The following is an 18,060-nucleotide window of genomic DNA, read 5'->3' as shown; positions in this document are numbered from 1 at the left end:
TCTGTCGATGTGGCTTTTTTGCGTGTTAATGGACGCGCGAGGATACCGAGGTATTTGATTTTTAATGAAGTGGCGCGCAATATTTGTGCACGCACGATCTGTCTGGACAAAACGATACCTTGGTTGAATACCGTCGCTTTCCCTCAACTCGAAACAAGTGAAGTGATAGCCTCGTTGTGCTTTCACCTTGGTTATACGAGAAACTACCGACCCACCCAACCGATCTACCCACCCACTCAACCTCATCATCCATCTTCCTACCTACCTGGCTCCATCTACTCACCCACTGTGGAGTCAGAGCATGCACGCATGCAGAATACTTAACAGTACGAATCAAGGGCACCATATCACGACTTTTAGAAACACAAGGCGGTTGAAGTTTTTTTCTTAAACGATAATTTCTATAGCCTTTCCGAAATAAACTATATAAACTACAGAGCCCTTAAAAATATAACATGTGGGGAGGCGCGTTGAGTTCAGATTCCCAAAGATGGCAAACGTCAGTGGCAAGCGATAATTTATAAATCGGAGCTGGTTCTGTCCGTCTCCTGGCTTCACCAAACATCGCTAACCCGTGGTGTGGTCAAAGAAGTCAGAGAACCACCTCAGACGGACACTGCAGGGGGGGGGGGGGGGGTGGGGGGGAGAGGGCTCTCATCCCACAGCAGATTGACAAAGAGATTGTAAAAAAAAAAAGAATGACAATAATTAATTATCATTATTCTAATTATTATAATTCAATTTACCAGCGGCACTTCGAAGCACGACACCATGGCCCGACACTCACGCGCGACGGTGATCTGCATCTGGTCGCCACTTTCACTTGCGCCTGAGCTTTTCTGCCAATCTTTGCGGCGCCCGTACACACACACACACGCACGCACGTCGAAATACCGCAGCATGACATTTGCGGGGCCAACATTCAGATTGCCAACAAGCTTAGGAGGAGGAGAAACAAGGAGGAGGAGCGAAGAGGAAGAAAAGAAATCCGATCGACTTTTTGCAACAGTGGGTGAAACTAAAACAACGCCTCAGCAATTTCATCCCCCTCCGATGAGCATGGTTGGCAACGTACGGTGCGCGAAAGAAGTTCACCGTCGCATGCATAAATGCGACGTTGAAACGCCAACTCGGCAATGCGATAAATAAATAACAAATACCCCTCCCCCCCCCCCCCCCCCCAGCGTTCAACGGGCATCGATGAATACCCCCCGTGGAGACTGAGTCCTTGCCAGTAGCTGGTACGCAGCAGCTGGCTGTAATCTGGGCCTAAGCTCACACCACCACCCCCAAGGCCATCGCAGCCATCCGTAGCCCCGCACACACGCCGTCTCCCCGCGTTTCAAGCTCAAACTGCGACGAAAGGCCCGCACCAGACATGTAGACTACAGCCCTTCGTCAATCCGCTGCTGGATGAAGCCCCCCTACCCCCCCACCGGCCGTACCGTGATTTCATTGGGGTCACCTGACCACCATACTTCACCACGCTGGTCAGTGCGGCGTTGGCGAAGAGGTGGCTCAGAACCGGCTCGGAGATCATACGGCACGGACGTTTGTAGCTGCGGTTGGGAATTGAGCTCGGCACACCGGGTCATTTCTGGACACTATTACTATCGACAATTCAAATTTCATAGTAGAGGTTTTTTTTTTGGCTTAGATCGCGCGAATAAAAATGCGTCGTTAAACTCGCCACCACCCGAAACGGCCAATTAGTAAGGGCTTTGTCACGTAAACAAAACGTGCCAATTCGTTACTAGTGCAGCACTCCGGCGTGCGGGAGAGTAAACCCACCGCAACATTTACAATTCGAGGTTCATATTGGTGTCCCCCAGAATAGCTTCTTGCGCGATCTGACGTCGTGATCCCAAACACCCATTTGCCAGGGCAGATGACTTTCAAGTACGGCGCAATGTGTGTGTGCTTGTTGAACTTCGTTCGCACCGCACGCGGCCAACCGTGCTAATCGGAGGTGCGGCAAAGCGCGCGCGCGGGGGCGACAAACAAGACGTTACGTTCCTCGAAATCATTGCCCTCCCTCTTTCCGTCTCTCCATGTGCTTTATAACGTTTCTGTAAATTCTAAATGTGGCCCACACCCTTGGCCAGGGAGGAAGCGCCCGTTTTTTTTCTTTTTTGCAGAAGCCATCATCCGGACGCGTGATTACTGATGGACACTTGTCGGTCGAGTGGCTAGGATTTCGGCGCTCTCACCGCCGCGGCCCGGGGTTCCACCCCCGGTCAGGGAACAATTGTTTGGCACCTCCGATTTAAGCGTGGTTGGCTACGTACGTTGCGAAAGAAGTTCACAACGCACACACACACGGACTTGTGCCTGCGCGTGTTGCCCCAGAAGAGTAAACCGTAGCCTAAACTCCCTCTTCTCTCTCCCCTCAAGAGGCTCATGAGGTTTTTTTTTTCCCCCTCCCCTACTGCAGATCAAATCCAGACGTATTTTCTCAGTCAGCCGAGGTGTCTCCGTCAAAACCGTGCGCAGCGATCCTGCAATAAAGTTCAGCATCACGCCGCCGGCATCGGTACAAACCGATTCCCGCCACCCGCGTGCAGACGGCAATTCCCGGAAGAGTCCCGGTTAAAACCTGGACAGGTGTGGCAACCCCGGGGGGCTGCCCTGTCATCTTAGGGAGGGTCGAAGGTTAACGCTGCGTCGAGCAGGTGTTTGTTCGTGGGGTAATCGCCCGTTGTCTAACGAACCGCAACTGACACGAGAAGAACTCGAAGCGCCACGCTGCCACGCGGCCGTTGTGTTTACACCGATCCACCTTGCCAGTGGACGGAGGGCTGGGGAGAGAGCGGGCGACGTTACGGTTGCCACCTCCGCTGCTTCTACCTGCAGGTTGTCCTCTTTGTCAGGTAGCCGCCCTGGGATAGCTGCGAGTCTTCACACGAAGGCTCACAAGAGCCATGGCTTTGTCAGCTGAATAGTAAAAAGAACAACAACACTAAAGGCTCCTCTCCCGTCTTCCTGCGTTTTCGGGTGTTGCTCTTCCGACGAATCGTTCCCGGCATTTTGTACCTCAAGAGGTGGCGACCTGAAGTGTAGTATTGTACAGTCAACAGTGGGGGTTTTTTTGACAGCATTGGGACAGAGGTCACCAGAGAGAGCAGATCCTTTTCCTGGTGTCCAACATTCTGGAAACACCTTGCAACTCTTCCAAAAAAACATCTGCCCAGGGTTTAAGAGGAGCTCTTCCTCCTCTTCCTTTTTCTATTCTTCTTTCGTACGGTTGCTGATGTAGATTCGAAGCAACAACTAACAATTTCACATTCAGGTGGTTGGGCGAGATAACCGCGTCAGGGGCAGTGGAGCTTATCGACGCGATGCCTCCTTCGTATTTGTGTATCGGACATTGCGTCGTTTTCGTTTGTTTGTCCGGACGAGTTCTCGGTGACCACAACCGCACACTACTGGAGGAGTTTAAAATGTTCCATTTGTGCATCAGGTATCTGCGTCTACTGCCATGGTTTGTGCAGTGGATGGGGTTTAGGGTGGACCATGCGCTGAGACCGAAATATCCTCCAGAGGGGTCTCTCTTACTCGAGCTCCCCTCTGGGGGAGGGCCTTCCGCTGGCAGTGGCAACGAGCAAGCACATTGCAGGGCTGCCTCCTTGACCGTTACCTCGTGACGAGCTGACCCAGGAGTGAGCAGGTGCCGCGGTGGCTAGGAGATGTTAACTACCTTGCCTGCTGTACAGGAGGTCGTGGGTTCCATCCCGACCCTGACGCCTGATGTAAATTTGGAGTTTGCATGGTGGCGAGATGTTAACTGCCTCGCCTAGTATACAGGAGGTCGTGTGTTCGATCCCGAACCCGACGCCAGCTGTATATTTGGAGCGTGCGCGTCTCTCCTTCCGTGAGTCGCGTGGATTTTTTTTTTACCCGTAGTCCTCCGGTTTTTCCCTCCACATTTAGAATCAACGTGAGTTTAAGAGCATTTGGCTGCTACATATTTCCACGCGATAAGCTGCTTCGTTGAGCTATTGTTTGTGGCCAGGTTGCGTCTGAAAAAGAGCTATATAGCTCAGTGGGCCTTACCTGATAAAATAACAGTTTTGCGTTTTTAAGACTGGTCTCACGTGTGGCTATGTACGGCGTGAAACAAGCTCAACATACATACGTTTCGTTTGCTTACTATTATTTAGGCGCGTGGGCAGACTCGAACACCCGCCCACGTGTGCGCTAAAATGCCGCCCGGGTGTCAGTTAAAAATAAAGCGCGCTTTAGAGACGGAGCCAATATCGGGGCAACGCGGCGCTTCATTCACCCTACTGTCCGAATGCAGGGTTCTCCTGAAGATGAGGCCCGAGACTGAGCGATGCTCTCCTGGGTATATACGTACGGTGCGATAGAAGTTCAACTTACATACATACTGCAAATGGGTTTTTTAGAGTATGATCACCACGAACAGTATACTTTGCGATTACGACCACTGGTGCCATGTCCCGTGGTCTATGCATGCCGCTTGTTTAGGGTCACAATAAAGCGGTGGGTTATTTTAAATGTTACTGTGACATAACCCCACTCACAGGGCTTGGGTGTTGACTCTTTAATCAAAATGATGAAATTCCGACCATAAATGACTTGGCAACCCACTCGTGGGCCACCTTCCAAGTTCGTAAACATAAACTTAACTTATCTTAAAAAAACACTCTGACAATCTTCCACTAGTATCAGCCACAGCTCTTTGTAATCGTCCATAGTTTGATCAAATTTCAAGTTTATTTTGTTTGACCAGGCGAAAACACGAGACTCGGCATGAGACTCATTTGAAAGAGTGACGCGGAGGGGGGTCACCAAAATGACAAAGAAATAAAAAAATGACCACGAAAAAAAAACAAGAATAAATTACATTGTATACAATAAAGCATCTTTATACAATGTAAAGCATCCTTATACAATCTCACAATCGTTTAGGAACTACAGGCAAGCCGCCAGGCAGTGAGCCGGCATTAACAATTGCCAAACTTCTGCAGTCTTCTATGTTTTCAGCCAATTAACGAGTGCTTATGCCATACGACGAGCACAACGTCTCTATGCGGAGCCCCTGTTATATGTCGATATTCTCTCTTCTCGATTTCAAGTTTGTACAGTATTAGCTCGTTATTCGTGAGAAAAATGTTCCGGAGATGCTCGCGAAGAGCAAATCTCAAGGATGATGATGATGATAATGGCCCAAGAAATATCGTACGCGCATCGTCCGCAGATGCTTCCTAAAGCTTTTCCCTTCTCCATCTCTCTCACCACTTCATCTCATCACTTTCTGTCTCTCGATGCAGTCGAGTAGCATTCCAGACGCCAAGTACAACGGGGGCGCTTACTGTACACGTATAACATTGCACCATGCCATACGACATAAGACCGTATTAATATCGAGACGTACGCACCACCAATAATGTAATTTATACGAGGCACGTTTAAATCCTCTGGGTAAGAACACTCGCCGTACAGGGCGGTCCAGGTGTCTTGTGACCCCCCCCCCCCACCACCCCCCACTTCATTAACCGAGCATTTTCGTTCCTTTGCTTATCCATTAATGTGTTCACACCCGTTGGTACACTAAAGGAAAGATTAAGTTCGAGAGAATTAAACGGGGGTCCGCAAGACATCTCAGGATCGGAATATTGAGAGTGGAGGAATCTGATGAGCTATGAAGTGCTTTTTTGTTTTTACAGGCATCTGGACCACCCCCCTGTGCCCTGCTTGGCCAGGCGCTTAAACAATCGACGTTCACAACTTTGCTCGCATCGCACGCGCCCACGTCTAGCGAGCTTGTGAAAGATTTATTCAAAGCGCTCTGTGTGTGTGTGCCCCCCCCCCCCCCCGGGAGTTTTGCGCGCCAATGTAGATTTTCGCAGCGGCAGGGGAAAACACGTTGGCGACACGTCGCTAAATGTTTGATATTTGCCTAAAGAATGCGAGGCCACGTTACACAAGCGTCACTCGGCATGCAGTTGACTGGAGTGGCTGCGAACAGCTGACGATCCCCCCCCCCCACGCACCGGCTCCAAGATTGTTCGTCGAGGTCTGCTGCTGTTGTTGTTTGTCTGACAGCATGTGCTCGCGTCAGTTATGAAACGGTTGCAGTGCTTTTAGAAAAAAAAATAAACTAAACTGAACGTTGATTTAAAGCTTTCGTGACTGCAGGGATTCATATTCTTGGTTCTTTCGGTAAAGTCACCACGTAGAAGGGAAACAATAAAATAATAAACATATAAAACAATTAAATTCTCACGACGTTTCGACTGCAACACAAGCAATCGTCATCAGGTGTGAAAACCACAGCAAGAACATTTTGACAAAGTGGCGGTTTTTTTCTGTGGTTTTCACACCTGATGATGGCTGCTTGTGTTGCAGTCGAAACGTCGTAAGAATTTTATTGTTTGATATTTTTATTCTTTTGTTTCCCTTCTACGTGACTTTACCGAAAGAACCAACAATATAAACCACAGCAAAAAAAAGCCACTTTTTCAAAATGTCTTGCTGTGGTTTTCACACCTGATGACGATTGCTTGTGTTGCAGTCGAAACGTCGTCAAAAATGTTATTGTTTTATATTTTTATTATTTTATTGTTTCCCTTCTACGTGACTTTACCGAAAGAACCAAGAATATAAACTGAGCGTGCTAATGAAAAGCCGCGCGGCAATGTGCCATGAGGGGCAAGCTTTAAAATCTGTGCGAAACGTCCGCTACGATATGCCAAGAAAAGGAAAAGCCAAGGAAGCGGGCAACGAGAAGAAGCGCGGACGAGAAACGCACCGCGAGGGGGAGAGCAAAACCAACACACACGGGGTGTGAATACAAATTTGGAGAGCTTGCCTTTGCAGAAAAAGTTACATTTGGCAGGACACAGGCGCTGGGCAGGGAGGACGGCGGACGAGACTGAGATTCACGTGGCGGCCAACGGAGAGACGCCCGCCGAGGAGACGGAGCGATGAGATTCGCAGGAGACACGCGGATCGCTGCATCGCGAGAGGGTTAAGGATGGCGGATGGCGGCGATGGCTTGGGGGGCGGGGGGGGCGTTCATCCAACAGTGTATAGAGCAAGGATGATGATGATGATGGTGGTGGTCACGATATTATTCTTATTTCCCTGCTACAAAATTTCTGCTTTTTAAATGGGTGCGCATTCTCCGTCTCATAACACGCATGACAATGTAATTCGGAGTGTTTACGTTCTGGTAGCAGAGAGCCCTGGCATAATGAGAGCAGGCTTGGAGTGTATTGTATGTTGACTTGCACACATCATTAAAAGGGTCTTAAAAAGCCACTCGCTCTGAAGTCAGTCCCAGCAGTAGGTTTCCTCACAACGTAAACACCCCGCTGATTAGAGTGATGTTTTGATGGTGTAACTAATGGTCAGTCTCCAGACGAGAGCTGTACAGTCAAAACGCATCTCTCTCTTATCCCTATTCCTATCCGGAATCCCTTCACTGTGCCTCTGAATTCATTCATTTCTTATCCTAATTATCCACGCAATGATAATTCCCATTATACTAATATTACCACTGCTATTTATATTTTAACCAGGCAAGGCCCACTGAACAAACTAATATCTCTTTTACAGATGCCACAAATGATAGCTCAACAAAGTAGCTGATCATGTGGAAATCTATAGCAGCCAAATACTCTAAACGCGTGATGTTGATTCTCAATGCGGAGGGAAAAACCGAAAGGACACGGAGAAAAAGCTACACGACCCACGGGGAGAACAGGCAAACTCCAAATATACAGCCATCAGGGTTGAGATTGAACCCACGACCTCCGGCGAGGTAGTTAACATCTCGCCATCATGGCGCCATGCCGTGGACTGACCCAGAGGTGCAGGTGACATTAATCTTATTATCAGAACCTTTGGCACATATTAGTCACTCGGAGTGGCCTCTGATAAATTTATCTTATCCAAGCCTTCGCACGGATAAGAAGACTGAGGCCCTGAAGTGGCAGAAAAATCTATCCTGTTATTCGCACCTTCATGTGAATAAGGGTGATCAAATCCAGACGGGGTGTGAATTCTCATCCCATTCGGCGAGCATATTGCTCCAATAAGGGCGGTCCATAATTGGTTTCCTGGAAGCGTTTTATCCGAGCCTTCGTATGGACAGGAGTAATTTCCCACCGTGTTTTTTCGTCATTTTGAATGCGAGAGCAGGGGGGGGGGGTATTCGAGCTAGAAAATGCACCACGCTGCCAAATGGATGTGTATTTTATGAGACCGTGAGCCATGAAGTGCTTACACGGCCAACTCACAGTGACGGTGGAACTCAAATGTGAGAAGCCTGACGAAAGGCCAAACATAAAATACACTGACGACGTGGCCACTCTTGTCGCCAATGCTTACGCCGATGTTTGCTCAGTGGTGGCTTGGCCAAGGCTACATTTTACGATCATCCAAGCGAGATTGAGAGATGGGGGGTGGGGGGCAGAGGGTTTAAGGGAGTAGCAGGGAAATGCAGAAGATCCAAATTTTTTTTTATTTCAAGCTTTCGTGACTGCAGGGATTCATATTCTTGGTTCTTTCGGTAAAGTCACGTAGAAGGGAAACAATGAAATAATAAAAATATTAAACAATACAATTTTCTTGCTGTGGTTTTCACACCTGATGATGATTGCTTGTGTTGCAGTCGAAACGTCGTGAGAAATTTATTGTTTCATATTTGTATTATTTCATTGTTTCCCTTCCACGTGACTTTACCGAAAGAACCAAGAATATACAAATTATTTGAAAGGTTTTGTTTGAAGACCAAGGATTAAGAAGCCAGATGAGGTTTTTCTTGGTTCTCATCGAGGTCCTCTTGGATCAGAGGCTCTGTGAAATCTTGGAATTCTACACCACTCCCATTCTGCCTCTCTCCAGGCCTCCTGATTTAGAGTCTTCATCGACCATCGCCTCGACCTATCCTGGGCATGTGGCTCACGTTCTACGACATGTCGTTTTATAAACATGACCAATGGATCAACAATTGAAAACAGTGCACAAAAATAGCATGGAGCGATAGATGCACGCTTGGAACTACACTGAGAGACAAGGAAGAACACAGCACGTGGAATCAGAGAACAATTTTTGCAGGGTTAAGGACAGAAGTGCGGAGTCGGAAAAAGTGCACGGGGGGGCTTGGGGGCAGGATGTGTCGCCGGAAGGAATGACGGCCGACGGTCTAGAAGAGTGACAGGGTGGCAGGCAAGGCCTGCGAGCTCAAACGGAGCGACGCAAATCGCTTGAGTGCTGGATGGATTGTGACATCGCGGGTTCGAAATGGGCTTTGGATCGGGGAGGGGCCTTTATCCAGCGGTGGATTAACAGTGGCCAATGATGATGATGATGATATCCTGGGAAAAGTGTTTTTGGCATCAAAAGGTCGTTAGTCTTCACTTGGGTGTGTGATGTTATGAAATGATGAAATGTCTCTTGAGGCGGAAATCTCTTGCGCAAACCACTTGGTTTCTGGCAAAGCCCGTTTTTTAATCTTTAATTTGCCATGCGGAGTGCATGACCTAAGTATGTTCAGATCTTCACTTTTATTCAGTAGCTGCTGACATTTCCTCCTGCTCTATCATAAGCCAGTAACAACTTCTTAATCGTAATAATAATAAGTTCCACTTGTAACAAGCTGCACAATAATCCGTTGCTCTTGAAGAGAAAGATTGACTCGGACGAGGTGCGAGGAAGAACAATTTCTGCAGTGAATTCTGGTTACGACTTCGGTGGAACTGGGCGCACAGCCAATGTGGGTGGCGTGGGTACACGGGGCACCCAAATTACATTTCGACTCGGCCAAGAGACACGGGAGACACACGCAGCAACATCTTGTACACAAACCGTGGCATTTGTTTTTATTGTTGTCGAGTATCGGTTCGGCTCCCTTCAGCAAGGCGAGACACATGCAGACGACGCGAACCTTTGAAGGAGGCAGCAGAGCACAAAACAGCAGGCTCCGTGCTCGGGCAGCAGTAGCCGGGAGTAGCGTAGATTTAAATGAATCTCAGCTCAGCAGAACTGAGCTGAGATTCATTCGTTGGTTAGGGGGCACCCCTGAATTCCAGAGTGGGGGTTGTGCCACCTGGCCCTTGGGCTGCGAGTATCGGAGGGCCTGGGCAACGTCTGAGCCTCGGGGCTACTTCCAAGTTACACCACCACAACTCCCACCACTCCCACCACTTGTGGCGGTAGGCGGTAAGCCGTCAGGCTGCACGTGCCCTCGCTGTGCCTGCACCTGTTCAGAGTTCCGTCCGCATTAACAAGCACCGTGGACAAGGGGGATATCCATAAGGAAATATTTCTGCTTCTGCTACAGTATGTGCCATGCATGCACCGCACCTGTGTGATGTTTCAGTGAGTGTGTGTGGAGTGGTGGCATAGCGGTTAGCACGCTGCATTACGAACCCGGTGGCCCGAGTTTTGATCCCCACTCACGGTCAACACCGGTGACGATTATCTGAACCGGTCCTGGGCCCCCCCCCTAGGTCAACTCAGCCTCAAATGAGTACCTGGTGCGGTGCATAAACATCGCCACTGGGGAGGCAGAGACGGCCTGGTGTGATGTTGGCCACCCACCCCCTCGTGTACGGTCCCGGCCTTCATAGATGCTCGCTAACAGCGCTTGCCCCAACAATCTGACAGGGCAATTGGGGGGGGGGGGTTCTTTGTCTCGTCTTTGTCCTTGGTGTGGTCGATGCACAAGGTACATATTATCCATATATAGTTCCAATGACAAACCCATCAAGAATGCGTACAACGACCTTGTTGAATCTCAGAAGATAAGCCGGAGTAAGAATGTATAAGGACAGAGGTGTTATCGCGGCTGCAAGCATGGTCAAACAACACCCCACGATCTGCAAAGCGTTTGGGAGGCCTTCATCCAGCAGTGGATTTACAAAGAGTTCTAATCACAATTAGGTGCCTAACCACACGCATACATGCGGCATCTATCTAGGTGTGTACGCAGACGCGCACCGTGTGTGGGTGGGCGAGTGCCTTCAACACAAGATACATTTGACTGCACAAAAATATCCACAAGGCTTTTTTTTTAATAATTCAAACGAAATAGGTCCAGACATAAATCACGAGTTAATGGGCACGCTCAAGATCACCATCTCTCGGAAGGTGCCTTACTGGGTCAAATTTGTGCCGAAGCGGAGTCAAAACTCGACACGGATTCTCTCTCGCAGCGGCCTTTTTGTTCAGTCCTTGCGATGTCGGTCACGCTGCCCATATAGAGACGGGTGTTTTTGTGGCTTCACTGCGCGAGACCGCTTAGCGCTCGAAGTAAAGCGATACAACACCAAAAACGATCAACCCGGGCGGGGGGGGGGCAGATGATAAACTCGAAGGGTGGCACGGTGGAGAGATGTTAACTCCCTCGCCTGGTATGCAGGAAGTCGTGGGTTAGATCCCGACCCTGACGCCTGCTGTATGTTTGGAGTTTGCGCGTCTCTCTCCCCGTGGCCACGTGGATTTTTCTCCAGGTCCTCCCGTTTTTTTCCGCTCCACATTTAGAATCAACATCGTGCGTTTGAAAGTATTTGGCTTAAGAAATTTTCACACCATCAGCCGCTTTGTTGAGCTATAATTTGTGACCGGGTCACTTCTGAAAAAGAGCTATATATATGGCTCAGGGGGCCTTACCTGGGTAACGGACGGGGTAACGGATGGGGTAACGGATGGCCGTATCCACCGTGCGATGTTCTGAGGAAAGCGATTCGGCACGAGCCGTGATTTTCGGGGCGAATTTAAAAAACGGAGGAGATCCTTCTGTGCTGGCGGGAGGAAGGGTGGGAGGGGGGTTGGCGATAAATTAAGCGCTTGATCGGAACGTTGTGGCCTCGTGCCTGGTTTGTTCTGCATTGATCGAGGGTGGGGGGGGATGCGCTTTGATGGTTCGCGCTCGATTTAAAAACGGGGCCACGGGGGGACTTCAATCCGGGCACGGGGGACGTTCTTGAAACTCCTCTCGACGACAGTAGTCTCCGGGGGGGGGGGGGGGGGGGGTTGGCCCACAACGCCGGGTGGGTGTAGACGTGAGAGACGTTTGTACGTCCCTTCTTCCGAGTGTCGGGGGCGAAGGAATCGTGGGATGAACTTCCGCATGCGGCCGGGATTAGCGAGGGACACAGCTGGCCGCGCAGCAAATAACCGCGAGATTTGGATACATTCAGCGGACAATGGGAGGGCAACGCCGGATGGATTGCCGCATCGCGAGAGATGCGAGGGATGGCGACGGACTCGGGGAGAGGCCTTCATCCAGCAGCAGATAAATCGTGGCGGGGGGGGGGAGTTGTTAAAACAAACTAAACAATGGGGGGCATTGCCCCCTTCAGACATACCCAGCAGGTGTGCAATAATTTTCGTGAAGAGGATAATATTTTTCCATGTTTCTTACGTTTTCCCCCACTGCAATTCTACGTTTTTTTCGCAGGTGTATGTAAAAACCTCTAGTGTATACCGTGCGATGAATGAGTGTCAAGGAAGGGGACGTTTACAAAAGGGAACAAGAGGTTTAGAATGTTCGTTGTGGTTGTTGCTGCTGCTGCTTAAAAGTAAACCACTATCATGGGGTTTCTACAGAGAGCGGTTGAGGCTTTTGTCAGCTGTTCCGGCCGTTTTAAAGTACGAGTGGTCACAAGTGGCATTGACATCTTAGAATCTGTGATGCGATCGTGTGCTCTCAGAGAGGGAGGGGGGGGGAGAACGATTAGGAGGCACGGGAAAACCGCAAACAAGCGGGAAGGGAGCCAGAACCGGCGCCAACAATTTCCCCAAAGATCTGCGGTCCTATATTGGGATGTTTGTCCAACTCTATTAATGAGAGTGTTTATGCATGTTGGGAGGAAACCGGAGACACGGAGAGAAAAAGCCCACACATGCGAGGGGGCAACACTCGATTCCCCCCCTCCCTGTACAGATGGAAAAGGACAGAATGGAATTAACTTTCTGTACATCCAGATTCTGGCAAGCCAGAGATGGTGACCTCGTCGCCCACAGGTAGGGAGGCGGATCCAGCAACGCTCGCCGACAGAGAGCTGCACTGCGGGTGTGCGGCATCGCCACCAGCACCGGGCACCTGTCGCTCAACCTTGGAATGCAAAGGGCAGCGGGGCGCTGTGAAACCGGTGACCTGGGTTCAATCCCTGGCAAGTGCTAGTTATGGCGGCGAGGGAAGTCTGAACGAGTCCTGGGCACCACTGCTCTCCTTCACGGACCCTCACCGGGCCAGCGTGGTGAAGTATGGACAAACCACCTCCGTGACGGACGCCGTGTGGCTTGACAAAGGGGCTGTAAAATATTGCGGCGGTATTTGCCGCGTTGTCTGCATAACGCTTACACCACACGTTGCCTGCCCTGAGGTTTTATTTGATGACGTTTACCAATATCTCGTACGCACCATTCGAGTGTGCAAGCTGTAAGCCGATTGATAAGATCTTCTCAAAGAGAATTACACTGATTGTGCTGCCGACGTGGCTGCAATGATAAAATAGAGTTTTTTTTCTTCACACGAGTAAAAAAAGTTTCCCTGCGACCATTTCCTCACAGTATTTGATTTGCCAGGCAAAACAGGGCCTTATTTATTCTACCCTTTTCCGGAAGGTGTGTGTGTGCGCGCGAGTGGGTGCAGTGACGCAGTGGTTAGCGCACTGAGCCTCCCCTAGGTTGACTCGGCCTCAAATGAGTACCTGATGCAATGTGTACACATCGCCACTAGGGAGACAAAGGCGGCCGGGTGTGGTGCTGACCACCCACCCTCTCGTGTGCAGTGTCGGCTTCATAGGTGCTCGCTAACAGCACTTGCCCCAAGTCTGTTAATCGGCCATACAGGGGATCTTTGTCTTTTGCATATGGAGGTACATGCCACCTATAAATAGTTTTGGCAACCGTCTGAAATCACACACGGTAAAAAACACACCCAGTTAATACGGAAACACTCACGTGGCTATGAAAAATGCAACATGACGCTAACACCTTTGGCAGTAAAAAAAGGGGTTTTTGGAATCTTAAAGCTACTATATATATTTTTTTATATTCGTCAATAACATCACCCTTAAAATGGAAAATGTTTAATAGGCGACGTTCCGCGCAATGTCCCTTTTTTCATTGCGGGGTTTTATGGGTCACTGACCAAAATGTCTCCTGTTAAATGGCAGCGTGTGTTATTTGATGGATGTTTTTTTTGTTATTTCAAAGTTTCAGGAAATATTTTTTTTTCATAGCAGACAGCACTGCTATGAAGAAGGGCCATTTGGCTGAAACATCGCCCATTTATATACACATATATTTCACCTAAGGGGCGATTTATGAAAAAAAGCATTTCGTTATTTATTATTTAAGCCTGCGCACTCCTGCCAAACGCAGTCACAAATTATTTTTTTTAACGGTGGAAATAAGAGATCGGTTTGTCCCGTTCTTAGCCTTAAGGCTACTACAGTATACGCGTTGAGAACAATTCTTACCGCCATGTGGAATTGACTTGGCGGTGAAAACTCTATGATCCAACGCGATTTTCACTGTGCACCTTTCTACTCGACCGCAAGTCAAAGTTTTTTTCTCTTCTGAAATTGAAGTTCAGTTCCTGAAACCCACGCGGCCGAATGCGTTTGTCACCAACCCTTGCCCCCCCCCCCCCGCCCCCCAACACAGACATTGCTTTTCACAAATCTATGCTAAAGTTTGACCATGCAATGTCGAACACACACCCACGTTAAAATATTGTATTACGTGTATGAGCGAAATTTATTTATTTATTTAGCCAAGGAGAGAGTTGCCGAGTTTGAAGATCTCGTATTTTCCCCAAAGTATCCTAAAATGGAATCTTTGGAGCACTTCGAAATTAAACTCCACGCGCACTCAAATCTCCACGCAGACCGATTCAGGAATCCGTTGCTGAATTCACGAATGGATCTCTTGGCCACATTGCAGGGCAATCCCACAAGGAGCAGTATCGCAAACCAACGGCCACTACACTGAAACTTCCTGCTTAGCTTGCAAAAAAAATGCTGTCGAGATCGGATGCATCCAGGGCAATTTGGTCATCGCTTTAACAAGAACAACAACCTTGAGCCCAAAAGCCTCAACTCTTTAACTCCGCTTCCTTGAACTCGGCTTCCGAGAGCCAATCCATAACCGAACCATATGCTCAAAACACTCTCTCGCTTGGGACCAGACACATTACACGTCGGGTTTAAAATAGAACGCGCATGCAAGCGTTCTAATTATATACCGTACCTACCCGCAAGTTGTATAGATACTTTACAGGCGTCTGACACTACAAGTATGGAAATCTAGTGATCGGTACATGAACGTAAACACAACCACGGGATGGCAGTAAGAGCCACGGATTATAGAATCTATCTGTGTGGAGCTTTTTGAGTGTTACCGCCTAGTGTGTGAGTTTTTTTTGTTTAAGGGCACTGTTTTTTTTTACGAGGCTCCTGCTACATGGGGATGTTTGATCAGCTCCACTCATGAGTGGCTTGTGGAAGGAAACCCGAATACCCCGGAGGAAAAACACCACAAAACAATAAACTCTGCTTAAATTCAATAAATCATCGCAATATGCTGTCATCTCCTGGCCACATCGAAGCGCAACGGTGTCATTAACCACAATTCGAGAGGGACATTCACCAGCAAACAAAGCAGTGCGGCGCGTGTAACTAAGGAAACAAAAGCACCAATACATACACCCAAGCATGCCGATATATCAACGCCACGTGTAATATTTTCGTAAACTAAGATCTAAAAACGGTCTGGAAATCGGTGGAACGAAAGTAGAAAATACAAAATAGATTGGCGTGGGGGGGGGAGACTAAAAAGACAAATAATCGCTTCTCGAATCGAGTGGTGACAGCTGTCACTCTCGTTACAGAATAAATTGTATTGTGCAACGCGAGCCAAGCAGGCTGTCGAGCACCTGCGTAAGTGTGTAAGACCACGCTGTCATACACCGGTGTGAAAACGCTGTCGTGCACGTGCAAGAACGTTGTTATACACCTGTGTGAGAATTGCTGTTGTACACCTGTGCATGGCCACGTTGGTGTGTGAACCACGCTACTATACACCTGTGTAAGACCACACCGCGGTACAACCTGTGTGCACTACACAGCCACAACTGTGGAAAGGGGCCACCACTGTCACACACCTGCAGAGGAGCAACACTGTTACACACCCGTGTCATTAACGCGGGTCATTAACAAGGCAACCAAGGCGTTAACCAAGACGCGGCCAAACAAATTCACACACGGCCAACACATTTACGCGTAAAAGTGCACGATGCGGCCGATACGATTTGTGGCCGATACAATTTGTGGCCGATACAATTTTTGGCCGACAATGATACAATGTGGCCGATACAATTTGTGGCCGATTCAATTTGCGCATCTCCACCGCGTGTACAAATGAGTCTTCGGCGCCACGTGGAGGACGTTCGCGCCGCCTCTTACCGCGGTCGCCACGTGCGCTGGAGCGCCGCCGCCGCCACCTCGTTCCTTGGCTGCGACCTGGCCGTCTTGCTCCAGTGGCGTTGCCCTCTTCTCCTGTTCCATGACGAGCAAGACGAAAGGGGCTTTAATAGCGCGCGCTAATGTCACGCTCGTCGCCTGCCGCCGCCGCCGTCGTCAATTGTGAATTGTTGTTATTTGTGAGCAGTCGCCACGCACAACTTATGCACGCTCGCTAAAAGGCCGTAATAAAACTGTTGCGGCTGGCTGGCTCATTGCCCGCAGCACTTTCGCTGCACATGTGGCGAGTTGGAGACTGCGGCGGCGGCGGCGGCACGGGACGGAGGGCGCTGCTTGCTGACGCTAGCTGTAGTTGGTGGTGGTTGTGGCTGCTGTTGCTTTGCTGGCTGTTGTAACAGTGGCTGCTGCTGCTGTTGTTGCTGCTGCTGGTGCTGGTGGCGTCGCTGCGTTCACGTGGCGCAAGTGGCAGCGGTCGGCACTACTCGCGTGCGTTCCGGCATCGTTTGCTGCTGGGCCCTCTCCAGGCAGCACGAGACCACCATGTGCCTGCCGTGTGTGTTGCGGAACAGCCGTGGTCCGTGTCGCTGTCCGCCTGTGTACACGTGTCACCCCTACCATGCGCGCGCGCGCGTGTGAATATATACGCGCACACATACACTGTCTACGTGAGTTTGTCCGTGTGTATGCGCGCGTCTATCTGCCTGCGTGCGTCTGCCTCTCCGTCGTCCGCGCGCGCGTGTGCATTGTATGTCACTCCGCCTCCCCCCCCTTGTTGTTGACTCCATTGTGTCGGCTTGCCTCCGCCCCCAAAACGAAGGGGGAGGGAGCGTGGCGGTGCGGGTGTTGGGAGGCGGTGTTTGCGGGGGAGGAGTAAAGAGGGAGGGGAGGGAGGGATGAGGAAGGGAGGATGGAAAAAGCCCCATATTCTTTGGGTCTTTCGGTAAAGTCACGGAGATCGGTTCAAAATTAACAAAAAAACCCCATCAAATCCACGTGACTTTACCGAAAGATCCAAAGAATATGAATTCCTGCAGTCACGAAAGCTTTAAGTCAAGAAAAAGCCCCACACTTTGAAGACGAAGAAAAAAGAAAGGGCCCGTCCATAAATGACGTCACGCGATTTTGGACGATTTTTGACCCCCCCCCCCTCGTCACACGGCGTCACAAAAAGACCCCCCCCTCAAATATGACGTCACAAAACTCTGCCCTCCCCCCCCCAAAACCATATTTCCATTTTGAAAATAAAACATGCTTCAAATCGCTTTAAATTATTGTCATTGTAGTGCGTATTTAATGTGGCGCTGCACTCTGATGTTGTAGGAGAAAACATTGAAAAGTCTATATCATTAAGTAGAACGTGTTGTCTATATTTATTTAAAGTTGCGCATTTTGATGTGACGTCACATTTCTCAAACCCTCCCCCCTCGTCATCACATCGTCACAAATGTCTGACCCCCCCCCACCCCCAGGTGCGTGACGTCATTTATGGACGGCCCCAAACTCGGTTCCCGAAGCAATTTGGGAGTTTGTGTGATTTGAATGCAGTCCCGGTGGGCTGCTTAGTCTGCGCAACCGAGAGAAGGACGCGGAGAAG

The 18,060-nt window shown here is 49.5% G+C and overlaps 1 protein-coding gene across 1 annotated transcript in view; it reads right to left on the bottom strand.

Annotated features, from left to right (window-relative positions):
• Positions 1 to 17,289, bottom strand: part of SLC2A11 (solute carrier family 2 member 11) — a 56,541-nt gene extending 39,252 nt beyond the window's left edge. Inside the window, exon 1 of the mRNA XM_032947229.2 lies at positions 16,449 to 17,289. Within this exon, the coding sequence (XP_032803120.1) occupies positions 16,449 to 16,550 (102 nt within the window). The 5' untranslated portion in view covers positions 16,551 to 17,289. The remainder of the gene's footprint in view (positions 1 to 16,448) is intronic.
• Between the last annotated feature and the right edge of the window lie 771 nt (positions 17,290 to 18,060).

This window comes from Petromyzon marinus, chromosome 5 (genome assembly GCF_048934315.1).
Source record: "Petromyzon marinus isolate PM22_M1 ecotype Great Lakes invasive population chromosome 5, UKy_Petmar_22M1.pri1.0, whole genome shotgun sequence".
Taxonomy (NCBI): Eukaryota; Metazoa; Chordata; class Hyperoartia; order Petromyzontiformes; family Petromyzontidae; genus Petromyzon; species Petromyzon marinus.
Note: the sequence above shows the minus strand (reverse complement) of the source record. Positions and strands in the feature narration are given on the sequence as shown.